The 18,213-nt window shown below is 36.2% G+C and overlaps 1 protein-coding gene across 1 annotated transcript; it reads right to left on the reverse strand.

Annotated features, from left to right (window-relative positions):
• Positions 1-1,832: 1,832 nt before the first annotated feature.
• On the reverse strand, positions 1,833-15,334 carry LOC132554237 (suppressor of tumorigenicity 14 protein homolog). Its single transcript, XM_060218543.1, has 5 exons — positions 15,244-15,334; positions 13,158-13,326; positions 7,715-7,959; positions 2,464-2,580; positions 1,833-2,335 (listed from the first exon to the last, which is right to left on the reverse strand). The coding sequence occupies exons 1-5, from the start codon at positions 15,332-15,334 to the stop codon at positions 1,833-1,835; spliced, it is 1,125 nt and encodes a 374-aa protein (XP_060074526.1).
• Positions 15,335-18,213: the final 2,879 nt, after the last annotated feature.

An 18,213-nucleotide genomic window follows, 5' to 3' on the forward strand; every position in this document is an offset into this window, starting at 1 on the left:
TGTATGTAACACCACCAGGGATAGTGGTGATGTAAGTAACACAACCAGGGATAGTGGTGATGTAAGTAACACAACAAGGGATAGTGGTGATTTAGGTAACACCACCAGGGATAGTGGAGATGTAGGTAACACCACCAAGGATAGTGGTAATGTAGGTAACACAACCAGGGATAGTGGTGATGTAGGTAACACCTCCAGGGATAGTGGTGATGTATGTAACAGCACCAGGGAAAGTGGTGATTTAAGTAACACCTCCGGGAATAATGGTGATTTAAGTAACATAACCAGGGATAATGGTGATGTAAGTAACACCACCAGGACACCACCAGGGATAGTGGTGATGTAAGTAACAGCACCAGGGATAGTGGTGATTTAAGTAACACCGCCGAGAATAATGGTGATTTAAGTAACATAACCAGGGATAATGGTGATGAAAGTAACACCACCAGGGATAGTGGTGATGTAAGTAACACAACAAGGGATAGTGGTGCTGTATGTAACACCACAGGGGATAGTGGTGATGTAGGTAGCACCACCAGGGATAGTGGTGATGTAAGTAACACTACCAGGGATAGTGGTGATACAACGTAGAAAATATTACTGGGGATTTTGTTGATGTAGGAAATACCGATGGAGACAGTGGTGATATAGGAACTATAACTTGGACATAGTTCAACTGATCCTGATAAATATTTGTAGCACATTAGACTGGTGCCTTATATACGTCGTTTGCTATCGACAAGAATTCTTTTTACTGTTATTTTTGTGATTTCGTCTGTTATCATGGAAGCAAAGTCAAAATAAAATGTACACGGTAGACAACCTTTTCTGGGCTGCACTTGAAAATCTGTTTGACTCATCTCTATTAATCTATATAGTAAAATGATACTAAAAATTTACTAGAAGAATGCAATAGTTAAGCTTTTACTATTCATAAGATTTCAGTTTTGCTTACATGGTTCAATGGATGAGAATGCTCTATGAGCCTCTTGTTGGTATTCGCTGTTACCATGGAAACAATTTGCCAGAAATAGAAAATTGACTTTCTTCAAGCTTTCTAAGGCATCGCCTCGAAAACTGTTCAATTCTTCTTTACACACGTTAAACAATGAAAGAACCCGTCTCGGAATCTAATCAAAGTATTAACTTACTTTGAGGGAGGTATAATCTCGACTAGGAAAGTATATCAGTCGTTCGAACCAGATCAAAAGTCGTTCAAAAGAGATCAGTCCTGAGATGGAGAAGAATAGTCGAACGAATGAAATGAAATACCGAACGAATGAGGTTAAAAAAAGTCGTTCAAATGAGATTAAAAAAAGTGTAGGGACAACTTTTTTTAGATCGTACGAATGATTGAAACAGTCCAAGCAACGATGGTAATTAACTTCCGAGATTGAATGCACTTTATTAGCCTGTATGGAGAGTGTGAAGTAGTTGGGTTTGTGTAGTGTATGCCGGTAATGTATACGGATAACACTGAAAACGATAGACAGGATTCACTGATACTTTATATACTTAATCTGGTACACAAAGACATTTCATAGACAATTTATGTGTATTCAACAATAGTTTTAAAATTCAATAATAGAAAAAGAGAAGAACGTTTTCAGAAAATCTTGTCGGGTTTGCGTAGACGTAAAGTTAAAAGTGCCAACAATATCTAGTACAATCACAGAATTACTGAAGATCACACATTTTCTAACATCGTCTGCCGTCGATTTTGTATGAAATATTTATTTGTGACAGCCTATGCTGTATTTGACCTATGATAGACCTCCCATTTACCAAGCAATGCTTTACGCATACACCAAAGGTAACATCACTGAATCGACCTATACGACTTCAGTAAGACCTCCTTCCTTTGTGTTGCCCACTTTAGACATGGATGTATGCCTCCCACTGTCTATGACAACATCATTGTCATCCTTTGTCTCCGTAGTGTTTTCGTTGGCCTCCTCTCCAACAGTAACTTCGTTGGCCTCTTCTCCGGTGTTGACATTTATGTCCGCCTCAGGCTCCGTGCCGAAGTTGCCTCCCTCCTCGTCCACTATGGCTATGTCGTCCTCCACAGCTGGTTTCTTGATGTCATCGCCCCAATCATCGCCTTCCTCCTGTGGTCCAACTTTGGAGTTTGCAGGGGGATTACCACATCGACCTTTACAGCACGGCCACCAACAGCAGCACTTGAAGCAACATGTCTTACAACATTTCTTACAACAGGTAAACGCTCCTACCACCACCCATATTGCTACACACCCGCCGATGATGCCGATTCCGACTCCAACAAGCCCACCCATTCCGAGGGCGATGAACGTGCCGATGAATTTTTCCATGGCTGTTAAAAAGAAAATTGATAAAGGTTACTGATAACGTATTTTAATAATGATTTAGGACTATAATGTATGAAACTATATACTTAATTCATAGCATGGAAGAAATATGCTGTTTCGTTTTATTCCTTACTTGTACAGTCGTTCTCGTCCGTAAGATCAGCACACTGGTAGGTTCCATCACACTTAAGTCGGCCGTCTATGCATATGTTCTCACTGGTACACAGAAATTCGTCATCCTGGCAAGGAGCTGCATGGTAAAAAAGAGGCCAAACTTCAAGATGGTACATTACCAAGAGAGTGTAAGTTAATTATACGTTATAGATCGAAATGGTAACCATTCTCCAAAGTTGCTTTTGTGATATTCAACACAAAATATGTGGCGGCCCTGTCACAATACTGTTTCCTGTCAACACTGCTACTTGTCACAGTCCGATGATATCATTAAGAAGACTAATTGACCCCTTTATCTTTGAATTGGTTCTACAAGACACTATCGCCATTCCCATAGGGACAACGACTACTCCGCTTTTGGCTGTTTTTGTTTTTGTTGATGCGGGGGAGCAAACATCCTTTTAAGACCGTTAAATTCGCTTTTCAGTGTTGTATTTGTTTAATCGATTTTTAGATTAGACTGCAAGATTGTTATCTTGTCGGTACGTCCTTATTATTGTTCTACTGTAGACATTTTATTGATTAAAGTAAGGAAAATATCAGAACCCGAGCTCCATGATATTGTGATTCTACATAAAACAATGACGCGTGAAGCGCCGTTTTACATCTTCCTGCAGGATCATTTGGAATTGTTTAAGATTCTTTTGCGTCATGTGACTTGTTAACAGGTTAGTCTAGAAAACAAGATTTGAATAGGAAATGAAGCTTTTCTTAATCACACGGAAAAGACCCACGGTCGTTATCCTTAAGGCTTTGGCGTTCAGTATTTCAACTAACTCGCAGTCACACCGATCATTTATTTACCATATACCATGTTTTGTTTGTCCTAGTACGACCTGCATTGATTCCCATCATACGCTGATTTCTTTCCTACTTTTACGGAACCGGAAATCATCGCGCTCATCATACAGCTTGGTGGAAAGCTGTCCCTGTTCGGATCATGGTAGGAAAAGATCACAGGAGCAGCTAAACGTTGTAGACTATCTCAATATTAGGTTATGGTTTCGTTTATTGATATTACCATCATAATTGGTGGTATAAATACGTTATCGTTGTAATTCTTCTACTTGACCTATTGACCTACTGTCCTAAGCACTTTGATGTTCGTGCGGTTATGAGTTCACTATAAGGCTGTTTTGAAATGAAATCTTGTTAGTCTAGTAAATCCTTTCCTGTCTTTGAACCGAACAAGAATTATAAATGTATTGTTCAGTGTGACCTAATTACTGAAACAGAATTAGAACATATTGTAATGAGTATGGATAATCCTCGGTCGATTTAGGGCTGGTGGCGGCTGTTCAGGGTCAATATCAAAGGCTATGTAAATATAATATAATATAATATAATATAATATAATATAATATAAGATAATGTAATGTAATGTAATGTAATATAATGTAATGTAATGTAATATAATGTAATATAATATAATTGTATAATGACTAAACTTACATTGTTTAAACCTGATGTTATGATATTATAAATGTATGACAATATCAATGACTTGGAAACTTGTACAATATAGATAAGTATATACAGGACATGTACTTTGCTTTGTTGATTACTTCTTCGTGATGAATATCACAAGTGATACCTATTCATAAATAACTACAAACAAAGTAATGAACTTAAATGTACTGTTCTTACAGCAGTATGTGGATAAGTATCCGGTCCAATTTCGTTCTAGATACAATGTTTCTGATCTCGAGGGATGTTGTTCCGCCCACCATGTACAAGGTGTAAAAATTTCGGTACACATCTTGGTAGGCATCCGCTGAGAGGAAGGTCTAGCAGATATTTTAAAATCAATCTTGCTTATAAATTCTGTTGTTGATTTGAGTAGGAACTTTACTTATCTAATCCTAGTTAATTATTAACCGCAATATAACGAGAACGTTTCTATTGCTCAGTCGGTTGAGTATTACACTAGCAAACCAGAGGTTCCGGGTTCGAACCCTAATGGAGGCGTTGAAATAATGAGTAATTTTAGATAAAGTAAAGTAATTAAATAAGGATTTGATTTATTGGAAAAACAACAAGGTACAGCACGCTTAGTAAATCTCTATTTCAGTGGTGGAAATGATTCAAGTTCTGAGGCTGTTTAATTTCCTCTTACGACTGGGATGTAACATGGATACAATGACTATCCCTCATATCTATTCTAAGTAATGAGCACTTGTTATACACGAGACAGACAGTACACAAAGTTCAAGTAGCTGTTTTTCTTAAGAATACATCATAAGACAATGTCGGTTAATGACATAAAAAACAAAACAAAAAACAAAAACAAACAAACAAACAAAAAAACAAAAAAACCAAAAAAAACCAAAAAAACAAAAAATAAAATGCAAGTGCACAGTAAAAGAGCATTGTCTTCGAAATAATTGATTACAAATCTTATATGATGAGGTTTCATTTGGTGTCATTACTGACGTTACTATGGAAAATATAACGGAAAATCCATTAATCTATCATTATCAAAGGATTCAAAGTAGATGCTATAAACTTGGTTTTTTAAGTGATTTAACGTAGAATGTAGGTGGACACTTTCAGCATAATAATATAAGAAATTATCGACAGCTACACAGAAAGTAGAAAACAACCACAGAATAAAAACATTACAACATGGAAGATCAACAACATGTAAACATAATTTATCATCCCAGGCAACAGGGGCAACGAAGAACATGACAACAGCAAACAACCATCCATGTTAATAAGTAACAAATGAGACAAAAGTATGCAACAACGGAACCAACAGGGAAACTAACAAGCACAAAACACGTCCAGCTTCGTGGCACATAAGGAAATCGAATATTTCTCAATGAAATCATTATGACGACCGTAATTTTTTCCCATGATTTGAAACCTGTGTTACGAGTTTGTTCATCAGTTGACAACTTCTTACATGAAAATCGTGATAATGGGAAAATACCCTTGAATATCGAATCAACTGGGACATGTCAATACCATAGGTTGAAGATGCAGGGATGTTGCTACCCAGGATGGAAAATCTCAAATAGTGACGTTGAAATCATCACGCTTATCATAAAGCTTGGTGGAAAGCTGTCCATATTGGCGTCGTTGTAGGAAAAGATTATAGACTGATGTAGAAGAGTTTGCAGTGTCTTGATTTCCAAATTTAATGGGTAGACGATGGACGTGGTCAATAAATACCTGGTTATTTAAAAACAAGACATTATCGGAAAGTGAAATTTTACCACTTTGCCAAGACTATGTGACCAGCTCCTAGATGAATGCAGTCTACATGTAATGTTGTCAGCCAGAAATTCTATCATTTTTATGATTTCGTCCTGTGTGTATTTCTTCTTTGAATTGGGTGTACTCTTCACGAAATACGTTTCAGTATAGTTCACAACCACATATTTACATTGCCGTTCATCTTTCTTGGAAAAAAAAGCTTTCATAACAAGTGAACGAAGGCGTTCTGTGTACCGAGTGAAAAAATAAAATGTTCTTATAGTAAAAATGTATTTAAGAAGAGGAGTTGAAGATTGGTCAAAAGATCCAAAGAGGTTTTAAAATTCAGTAATATAGCAACAAAAGGTTACAATGAGAAGAAAGCTCCTCCATTCATAATGAGAGGACAGCGTCTCAAGTCACAAGAAATTGACTCCTCAAGTCACAATGAGAGGACGGCGTCTCAAGTCACTAGAAATTGACTCCTCAAGTCACAATGAGAGGACAGCGTCTCAAGTCACAAGAAATCGACTCATCAAGAAGTCACAATGAAAGGACAGCGTCTCAAGTCACAGGATATCGACTCTTAAAGTCACAATGAAAGGATAGCGTCTAAAGTCACAAGAAATCGACTCCTCAAGTCACAATGAAAGGACAGAGTCTCAAGTCACAGGATATCGAGTCTTAAAGTCACAACGAGAGGACAGCGTCTCGAGTCACAGGAAATCGACTCTTCAAGTCACAACGAGAGGACAGCGTCTCAAGTCACTAGAAATTGACTCTTCAAGTCACAATAATTATAGGACAGCGTCTCAAATCACAGGAAATCGGCTCTTCAAGTCGCAATGAGAGGACAGCGTCTTAAGTCACAAAAAATCGACTCATTAAGTCACAGCAGGAAGCCATAAGAGGCGGAGAGAGGACAGCTACACCAATGTTAGTGAATTTCTGTCTCAGAAAGGTGCTTCATAACTTTCCACCATTGTACTGTTAGGGTAGTGTGTGAGTGTTATCTTTACCGAAGTGGTACATAATTAAACATTCTAGGTCAAATTTGTCAATCATGTGCTCGGGGATTGTATTTTGAGAATATCATGAAACGAGGTCAGCAATGGAACCCAGTTTACAATCGTAGGGGAGGTAAGATACATAGAGTCTGGTTATACACCAGGAAATGAATATTTCACAACATTTGTCTGAATTCTAGCATCTGTCCCAAGCCATCGATCGCCGAACATAGCGGTGAATTTATTGACGAGTATCTCAGCAGAATCGATTGTAAACAAGACGACAGAAGCCTTACACATGTAATGAAGAACTAGAATCAATCAGGGACATTCCGCAATGGTGTGTTTTTTCTTCCTATAATACAATGACTTAGCACTGTTAGACATCTGACTGATGACTTAGGCCGTGTACCAATACATAATGACAGAAACGCAATATGCGATTTATCTGCGTGTCACAATATGAATACAATTATGAAAAATTCAAATATTTGCATATTGAAAGGAAGGTTTCTTTTTATTGATCCGGTAGTGGTAACCAACAACAAAACAATTATGGTGTATGGACACTTTGGGTATGAGCACTAGAAGGTCAGCACGTGACAGGTATATTCCTACGAGATTAATGTTATGACAGAATATATGGGATTCCGTATATATCAACAAGCAAAATCTGAGAATTACAGCGTGATTCTTTGATATGTGAAAAACTAACACATTGTTGAAGGAATGCGATATTATTATTATTATTATTGCATTCTTAACGGCCCGTCAACTCACAAAACGTCATTAGGGTCATCAAACGGTAAAACACACAACGATCCAAAAGGAAATAACATTAAACAAACCAAAAGGTAAAAGACAAATGCTAAAAAAAACTTAAATGGGTATATTTACACAAAATATTAAAACGGTATAAACATAACAGTTACAGAATAACATAATACACCTCCACAACGATGTGACCAGCAATCTGGGTGTGATATAGCAAAAGGTGCTTACGTGACTCATAACGTGTAGCTCGGAGTCGCCAGCCAATGTCGTTACCCGATCCGTCGGTGTGGAACTGCAGGGTGAGGTAGCGTTGGGTGGGATATCCTGTGATATCAACCACACCCCCACAGAACTTGCCGATCAGGGTAGACGCATTGCTGATGTCGTTCATGTCCGCATCATAAAGAGACAGGTAGTCTGCCGTGCACGACGTGGTCGGCTGGACATTGAAGTGGTGCCATTCTACCTTAAATCTAAAACGATGACAAGTTGAAAATAAAATATATACAAATAATACAAAAATGTGTAGCATTTGATAATGTAAACTTGTCACTTTGATTTTGCCAGTGTTTGTAGGTCTTGTTGATTACTTATCAATGTAATATACCTGGTCTTATTCTCCTTTTTAAAATTTTTTTGCCGTAAATTGATCAAATTTGTGTTTGAATTAAAACTTTTGTAACATGTCGTTACTTCCGTTGTTGTTTCTGGATTACAAAGAAACTATATGAAAATATACGAACAAGCATTCTAGATTCATTGTAACGGCAAAAATAGACTTGAATAATTTGTGACTAGAGGAACGGGTAACATTGACCTCTATTACAAAAGTGAAAAACACATCCTTGCCTTCTGTGCTTGTAACATGCACTAACAGTTTCAAAAATCAAGTTTTAAGCGCATTTCAAATAATGGCACGGATATTTGTATTATTTCCTCAAAAGACACAAATTTAGGCATCCTTTTAAGTGCACAGAAGTAATCATACTCAAAAAACTTCTAAGATTCGGATTAAGACATGTTGACAATTTTAACGAACAAAACTACGCGTACTTTATGCTAAGGGTCCTTGTGTTGTTATTTAACATCTTAGAGCGCGTTTTCAAGTACAAAAGAATGGGGTGACAGTAAAAGTATTCGGTTCTCAGGAACAAGTATGTTTGCTGTAGTAACATAACGTAGCGTTGGAGAAAGTAGTCTAAGTTCTAGATTGGTGCTCATCTATTACACAAACACACTTTAATTGTAGTGACATAAACTAACAAGATAAACAAACAAAAGCAAAAATCAAATAAATAAAAACTACACAAGCAGATTTCAAATTGTGGATTAAGTCAATTTAGGAATTTAAGTGTATAAGCCTCCATCATTGAGATTAGTATTATACATATGTATATTGTTGTCGTTTTCCTGTTTGTCAGTAAATCAGCATTAGCATTTCAACTACTGTAGCTATCTGATGGGTTAAACGGGAGGCATACTACTGTGTGAAGCGCAAATAGACAAGCTTTTCGAATTAAAACATCAGTCTTATAAGGAAAATGGTATCAACAATCATAATATCAAAGGATTATAACATTAACACTGTAGGTACTGGTATTTGTAGGTGGCGCTCTACTGGGACGACCTAAGTCAGTATCAGATCATACATGGATCATGCCTGTTCTATAGGTTTTTCTTTTCAGATGATTTTATTGTAGAAATCTAATATACCAGAAAAAACTGGGCGATGGCCACAGTCTATAAAGGCCTTGTAGTACTACACATCATGCACTCTGGCCGAATTCGTCCTGTTGAAAGGAGTCACAAACGAAATGTTAAACGGAGTAGTTGATCATGACATGTATTGTTTTGCTATTTATGCCTCATTAATCATCGTCTTTTCTCAGTAACAGAAAAAAAGTCGCTATTTCGCTACCCGAAGGGACTGTTCTGCTGTTTATTTTGTCCTACGGTATGAGACAACGTTAGCTATTTCATTCTGTCGTCCTACTAGGTTTATTTAGGGTTTGTTTTTGATGTAGCAGTGCTTTCACTCGCACCCTCCCACATACACATGCACCCAACACATGAAACTCACTTCGCCTACACCGGAAGATTATCCTCAAATGACAATATGTGTTGATAAATATATAAACTTTATTTATTTTACAACAATTGCGAAACAAGTTATGTCAACTTATACTGATAACTCTTATTGTGGGAGGAAATCGGAGTACCCGGGGAAAACCCACGTGGTCAGGCAGGTGACCCCTTACCTTTTCACGTCCGTTCCGGTCGGCAAGGTGAAAGGCGAGTACGTTCACACTGCGCCACCCGACCACCCTAATATGTGTTGATAAGACGCTTAGCAACATAAAACCAAAACTAACTTAACACTATCTGAATTACGATGTATTCACTAGTTTAGTCAAAGAAGAATAAATAGGTATTTACGTAAATTTAACATTCAGTTCTTACCGGAATAGTTGATATATATAAGATATTTGAAGGGAAGAAGAATTTTCATTATACACCATTGTAATATGTGACATTTCTAAAACTAGGGAAGGATAATTTTTAGACCACACAAATCTATTTCCCGATATTCCTAACATCATACGGCATGCATTGTAACACCTTGAGAGCGTAGTTTTTGGTGTTCCATTTGTTTGTTTAGGGTTTTACATCTTCGCAGCAGCCAAGGTGATATAAAGGCAATGTCGACACCACCTCCTGATGTCATAAGTTTCATAACCATGCTGCCGACGGGCTTACCATTCAATGCTGAGTCACTGACTTTAGGATATAATTAAGTCTTTCTCATTTGTGAGGACCCAAAGGCCAAACGACGCCTCTTATGATCGTGTAATGGTGAAGTTAGAAGGTGGGGGAATTGCTAACCACCACCCATCCCTCCCAGCTGCTATGAGTGGAACAAAGAGCTAAAAGTAAGAGTAATGTCAGTAGCTGATTGGATTGGAACAAACCACCATCCATAAGAGAGTAATAGCTGATTGGATTGGAACTAACCACCATCCTTACGAGAGTAATATCTAATTGGATTGGAACTAACCACCATCCTTACGAGAGTAATAGCTGATTGGACTGGAACTAACCACCATCCTTACGAGAGTAATAGCTGATTGGATTGGAACTAACCACCATCCTTACGAGAGTAATAGCTGATGTGTGGTTATGATAATACAACACAGTGTAAAGAAATTGTTTGAATCCCCCATAGTGTTGAATCAACGTTACTTAGGTCTTCAGATTTCATTATATATCAGACAGAACACCATAGCGACTGTTCGTCGAGTTGAAGGATTCCTCAGGGTCGTAGCCTGCGGATATTTGCGGATCTGAGCGCTCTAGACATGAATGGTTAAAGTTCCACTCCAAGGTTGCTCGGATCGTTTTCCCGTATATGTACGAGTTGGTATGTGGAACTTGCATCCATTCGCGTTAAGAATTTAAGTATGCAATAAATATGATGAATGCAGCGATGGTCACCACTGTGTGTGTGAATGTCATAACTGTTTAAGTGATACAAGTATACGTTGGTTTGCCCGAACTGTTTAACTTATTGTAACACATTTAGTGCCTTTTTCGAGGAAGGCAAACTATGTTGCATTTGGCAGGCACATTGTACAAGGAGAAAAAGACTAGACGTTCAGGAAGTGTAAGCGCCTTCTGCTTTGTCGATGTCCGTTGCCATGTACAGCTTAGTAACTCCAAGTAAGTAATGTCACGTTCCCAAATGCGAACAAGGTAAACAACACTTGAACCACCAGACATCCTAACAAACATCAAACACATCTAGCATCATATCGCACAGTGAATGGAATAATTCCCAATAATGATCGTAAACGTTCCCTATCGATACATCCCTCAAAACACTGTCTGTTGTCGGCATCTTACGTTAAATAATGATTTTGGAACGAAAGCTGTCCCTGTCGATTTGGTTCCAGATTCAGGTAAGCTGATGTACATTATAGAAGATATATAACAATGTGCAGTAGTGGTATAGCCCACACGTAAACCGAAGTGGGCAACTTACTTTTGGCTGTTTGCATTACTGATATGACATGTACCAAACAAAGCCGAATCTATTGGAACTTGTTTACCTTTTGAGATCAATTGTTTTGCAAGTTCATGTGATAAAGCGTGTGACAAGTGCTTTAAATCAGAGTAAGACAATGCATTATCGTTTGTTGTACGGTAAGAGTAGCGTTAGTAACGTCATCGATGTTTTCGATATTCATTAATTCCAACAAAGATCCAAAATAAGATTTGCTGTCATTAAAATCTTGGGTATAAGATTTCTTCTAATTTTAATTTCAACACTTTGTAGTACTGATAATGTGAACAGATTTGTTATGTTTTGTTTTCAATTTCATCAGAATTTAGAAGAATTTATATTCTTTAAGATGTGAAAATGAAGGGTAGGAATAATTATTATCAGCATTACAAGTCGTACGCCAAAACAATTAATTTCTAATTTCGTAATTTTATATAAAACAATATTGATGTCACTCTATATTTTCAGATAAAGATGAACGACAAAAAAGACCTTCTAGTCCTTACACCGTAAGGTGGCAATCACATCAGTAGTGTTATGCAACTTTGCTTAAGCCAGCAGTTTTCTGTTTACCGAATACGATCTGGCAATCAAAGGGTTATCAAACTTGTACATCTTTTTATATATTGTCATAATAAATCTGTGTTTCTTAGCAAGCCAGTATCTGACACCAAAACCCGGAGAAGATGTGCGTGTAATTAGTTCTCTTCTCTTAGCCGTTAAAATACGAGACATTACTCTAATTATTTCTCGTCTTTTCGTTTTTCCCCGAAGAGACGAGAATTAATGTTTGATCAAGAAATTGTACTTAATTATCGTGATTTCTCGGCAAAAAGTCTAAATAACAAAAACTATACAATGTATGAATAATGATATAGTCAATTATTTCCAATAAACAAGCGATGTAAAATGAACAACACAGAAAATGAAAATGAAACAAAACGACATCAAATTGAAGTAGGATGTATATAAAACAGCAGCCAGCACATTTGGATTTATAGCAGACTCAAAAACGAATCCTTATCAGCTTTCGATTAGCCTAGGAGTTTTAGATTAATGGAAAATAAATCCGAAGGAAATTTATCTTGTGTGGATTGAAGTCAACACTCTCAAATAAATAGTGTTACCGTAATTGTCTAGTGCCATGTTATGCATGGATGGAGGTTCTCATGCTTCAGTAAATACATACTGTTGAGAGAAAGTGAAACATCAGCCTTTCTTTGTAACATGACACGTTCACTAATTTAAGATTTGACACCGTAGTTCTAGGACGTCTATTATATTCGCTGAATTGGTATTACATTCATAAAACTTACTTAAAAACCTTACTCCAGGTCTTCTCTAATCTGCATTTCTATGTCATGGTGGAAAGACGGACACAGATAATCCGTTGCCTGCTATAACAATACATTTCCCATGCCTTCCGAGAGGTTAAGGTCAGGAAACGATATGCCCTTTTCTGGCCTTTAATTCGGTCGTAACAAGTGACTGATTTGCCTTTTCATTTCCTGGTCTCCAGGAACCAGGCATAATATGATACAAAAACTGAGAGGTTTGCTCTCTAACTATGCTATGATTGGACAAGTTGCGATATTAGATAAAATTGCATACTTAGCTGTTGCCATGCTCCCCGCGTCCAGTGTCATCACGCAGTCAACATTGTCATCATAGTCCCACATATATAGGGGATTTATGTGACTGTTCACGTACGCACATGCGTCTTCAACACGTTTGTTGCAGATTCCACCAAATGCATTGCTCACACCCGGGTCCATATAATCTGAAACATTGTAGGTAAAGTGAGAATCTGTTCCTCATGTTCCTTACCTGAATGAGTAATGGAACTTGTGGATTTGACAGTTTTACACAATATATTCGACACGAGTTTTGTAAGACGACAGTAGGATTTTATTATAACACATAAAATTAATGGTTATTATCACTTTCTTTTATTGTGATACAAAGACCCAATCTTTCTACTATGTGACGTCAGTACATAGGTTTTACAAAGTTATTAATGAATGACAGGCATTTGCGGTTTTTTCCAACGGTGTTGTTTGCTTTTCTTGTCACGAAAAAAGCCCTAATATTCTGATGAATATAGTCTTGACACTTAACACACTTGTATTCACATGTTATCGATATTGTTAAGTTCTATGCGCTAATTCTATTCTTTTACAAAGACTTTAAGAAATGCTTGTAGAAAAGTATATCATGCAGTGGAAATTCATTGTAGAACAAAATAGGTTATGATAGAAAAGCAAATATTATCAAAGACAAAACAATTCAACTGTTAAACTCACATTATGGGTTTATATTTTTGGTGTTCCAATAATTGAAAAATTACCGAATTTAACACATGCACGCATTTTCAAAAAAAAAATTGTTTCAAGAATATGCTTCTTTGTTTCAAGAATATGCTCGCTGAAATGATGAAAACCCATATTATACAGGCAATTTAAATATAAAAACCTAAAAAGCAACGGAATATAATTCCTGAAATGTTGACATCTCTATAAGTAATCCTCATTTTTATTATCGGTGCCCATTTGTCTAAAACTGAGATATGACCGGGAAGTAACTGTATTCAGTATCATGTTTTATGTGTTTTTGTAAGATAAAAAATAACACACGCGCGTTAATGTCATCTAGTTTCGTTCAGCATGGAGTTTTTGATATGAAGTATCACAGAGAGAGCATGAAGTATCACAGAGAGACATCCGATCTATCATCGACAAAAGTGTCGCGTAAAAACTGTACAAATAATCACTCAAAATATATTACAAAGAAGACGTCCTTCTGAGATATGAAATAATGTATAATACAGCGTATGCGAATGGTCGCTAGATGTGGTGACAAAACAGGCACAGGGGCAATATTTGTAGCCTGCTGGGTTTGTTTCCTTCGCCAACCTCTCACGATTTTCTCATTTCCAGCTTCAGTATATCCACAACTTATCGATTTATACTTCTTAAACGTTTATTAAATGAAGTGATATGGTTAACATTGGCGTTTGAAATACTCCTTTTCCATTTTCATCTTACTATTTAATGTGTCATTTCTTTTCTCTAAAACTATACCGGAAAGAAAAAATCGCATGAAGCTAATAGGACTTCGGATTTTGCTGTTACTCTCGTGTTACAACTAAAGTATCGTCACGGCCCTATCAATACGGAACCTAATATCTACATAGGCTCCGGTCAGTTATTCCAGTTATATGTTTCCGTGGCCAATAACACAGTGAAGGATTTCATAATTCGAAGATGTATGATTTTGTTTCTTGCATTTATATGAAAATTTCCTCGATGTCTATGACTGTTCCTTGACAGCTTTATATCCGATATGAATGTGTCTGTATTTCGGTATCGATTAAGTTCCTTGTTCCTACTCTTGCGTTGTTTTATAAAACATTTTGTGCACAAAGAATCTAATTTATATATTACACAATACAACAAAATAGACGACTCATTCGTAAATTAATCGGAAGATACAAGTTTTAGAAATAAGGAACTAATCAATTACTTTTCAGCAGCTGTAGTGATATATGTCATGCTAATATTAATTAACTGTAGAATTTAGGAGTGAAAGGAACCAAAGGTCCTAAATAGTATTGAAGATGTGTGATGAGAGACACTTTAAAAATACCAAATATCGTAGTGTGATTGTAAACATGATAAATCAGCGTCTTCATACTCACAATCTGCTATGAGGTAGAATGCCAGAGTGGTTCCAATTGAAAAAGCGAGAACCCAGAACTGCAGGCATCGTACCTCTGTCTTGTACTCCATTCTCTTGGCAGTAACTTAGAAGTAAAGGAATTCGGATGAATTACAACTTCCAGAGGTAGAATTACAAGACCCAGTAATTTTCGTGACAGCCCTACCTCGTAACTACCAGTTTCATCTTTGGCTACCACGCACGGTATACTGACCGGAATTATGACTATTATGGGGCACCTGGATGGATATAAAACTTAAAATACCATCTCAATGCTTAACAAAACTTTGTCTACATAGTGCCTTTGTTTAACTCCGTCCCTTATTCATTATGTATTCGTCCAATAACATTCTGTAACAATAATGGTTTAGAAATTAAAGAATTATAATGTGATTAATACATGGAATCCGATTACGTTAAAGAAGCATGCTAAGTGGCCTAAATACCTGTAACACGTTCTATAGTTTGTGTAACAAACTACTTACTACTCACCTTTAATAAACAACACAAAACTGTAACAGTGATCAAGACTTTCAGCCATAATGTTGATTGTTAGGCTTATTGCTACAGTTTCGAATAAACAAATGAATATAACTTTTCAAATATTTAGATTGATAAGGCATTTTTTTTAAACATCTCCGATTGTTTAAATATCATGAAAGTGACAATCGTTGAAGGGTTAACTTTCTGGCCTTAACTAGACATTTCCTGTATTTGTATCTAAAACCGTATTCAATTCAAAAGTAATATACATTTGTGTTTTTGGAATGAAGGTTTCTAATCATTGACGTTTTCTATAGTGTTTAATGTGGTATATCGTAGTTTTATTTGATATATACACTTTCATAATGGTTTCTCTTTCGGCACGTTCTGACAGGCTAATATAACGTGTTACAATCTCTGAAACTAGAAGTTAGATAATTGGTTTCATTTCATTCCCTTACATCATCTATGTTTACATTGTTAGTGACTCATTTTTGTATCACACCAGTTGCAAAGCCAATGAGCTAAGAACCAATTTGATAGTTTTGTTGTACGTTAAAAAGTATCTCAAGATATGTACAGACTGTGCTGGCTTGTAAGACAATCTATGAGTGAATTCGTTTGCAAGGATTTTATCTTATTTATTATTTTATTTTGGAAAGAACAAATCATAACGTTGAACACTGCTTTATAAAGTAGTTAACTGGTTTTTATATGGATGTATACAACATTTAATCCATCTGTGTATTTACAACAGTCACTATACTAAAGCTAGCTGTCAATACCTCTGAATGTATTTTTTTCTGTTTATTGGATTCTTGGAAACAACACTTACGGAACAATCGATTGTCTTATATGATTAACTCGTGTTGACCCGGAAGGCTGAGAAGGATTTACCTGGTCGGGCAGGTCATCCCGGCCCTTTTCATGTCCTATAAGGGACTGAAACCTAGTTTGCCTCAGTGAGAGTGCGCTACCAATGCACAAATTGAGTGCTGGATATTTACATTGTGACAGGAAAATCACTCTTGAAATCAAGTTATCAAACTGTAGTTCAGCTATCAACGAATCGAGGAAATAAGCAACATGACATTAAACAACAGCTAAAATGGAAGTCTGTTTCCTGTGTTCAATTATACAGCGAATAGGAAATTAACAATTAGACTTACCAAAATGTTTGATAAAATATATTACTTTAAGAATTAATTCTGACTATGGCTTAAACATATCAAATTGTCGATATTGACTTTTTCATGGATAATCTCACTATTTGTTTACATTTTACTTTGAAAATGTTGATTTATTAAATTTTCATACACGACCAATGCTTTAAAGGAGACCAATCTGCAAATTTAGCCAATTATTCATCTATAAAGTAATATCAAAATTGTACAAAAGACACACAAAGGAACAGCACCTTTTCGATAATTTGGTGTTTGATATGGTAGAACCAAACAACGAATTAAACTGCGTCATACCACTGTTTCATCCTGCTAAGACTCTTCAGTTGTGTTATGGACCTTACCTTTGAAGCCTAAGAGGAAACTGAGGACAATTAAAGTGATTGAAGAGAAACAGACAATTTAGACGGAGAGATGCAGCAGCTCTATAATCAAATAAATGTTCAGATATATTATAGTTATGGAACAGCGTCAGGTACATGTGTTTATTCTTAACTGTGTCCCTATTCGAGTAAATTAAAATTAAAGCTTGTCAAGCAAGTTACGACAAACCTCGGGGACTTAAAGTCCACCAACGGTGTATACCACCCGCTATATCAAAGAATAAAGTGACTACCAACTTTTAATGATTTAGCGGATGGTGTCATGTAAATTTTATATACACTACACAAAAGATATGAAAAGTGAGTTTATAAAGGCGGTTAGGTGTATAAATAAAACATCGTAACATTTCTACCTATATGTGCATTTTTTCATCGAATGTGATATTCATTTTTGTTTTGTATATACGTTATGAAATGTTCGTGCCTTGTTTTGTATGGCAGCTTCCGAGTGTTATGTTTTCTATATTCTTGTTTTCATTTCATATGATCATATATAATGTTTTCACACGATATGATATCTATATATATGTGTGTTGATTTGTGAGGTATTTTACGCATATGCTTAAACGGAATAGATATGAAATACGTCCTCTAGCACTTGCATATCTTTATAAACTCTTAATATCGTATATGGTACGTAGTATGAAAAGACACATTTTGTCTTACTATCTTGATTTGAATATAGAAAAGCAATATTCCAAACACGAGTGATGTATATTTATTTGTATTAGTTCACATTTTTATTCCAATATTAATATGATCAATCTTTTTTAATTCTCGCCTACACAGATTTTGAATACATGACATTAATAAATACCCATTTCGTTTGCATATGAAAATGACCAGATTAGCGGTGTCTGCGACTGTGAAGTTGCGATTTATGATGTGACATGTAATCAGCTT

The sequence above is a fragment of the Ylistrum balloti genome, unplaced genomic scaffold, assembly GCF_031769215.1.
Source record: "Ylistrum balloti isolate Yb309-2 unplaced genomic scaffold, AGI_CSIRO_Ybal_v1 Utg370388, whole genome shotgun sequence".
Classification (NCBI taxonomy): Eukaryota; Metazoa; Mollusca; class Bivalvia; order Pectinida; family Pectinidae; genus Ylistrum; species Ylistrum balloti.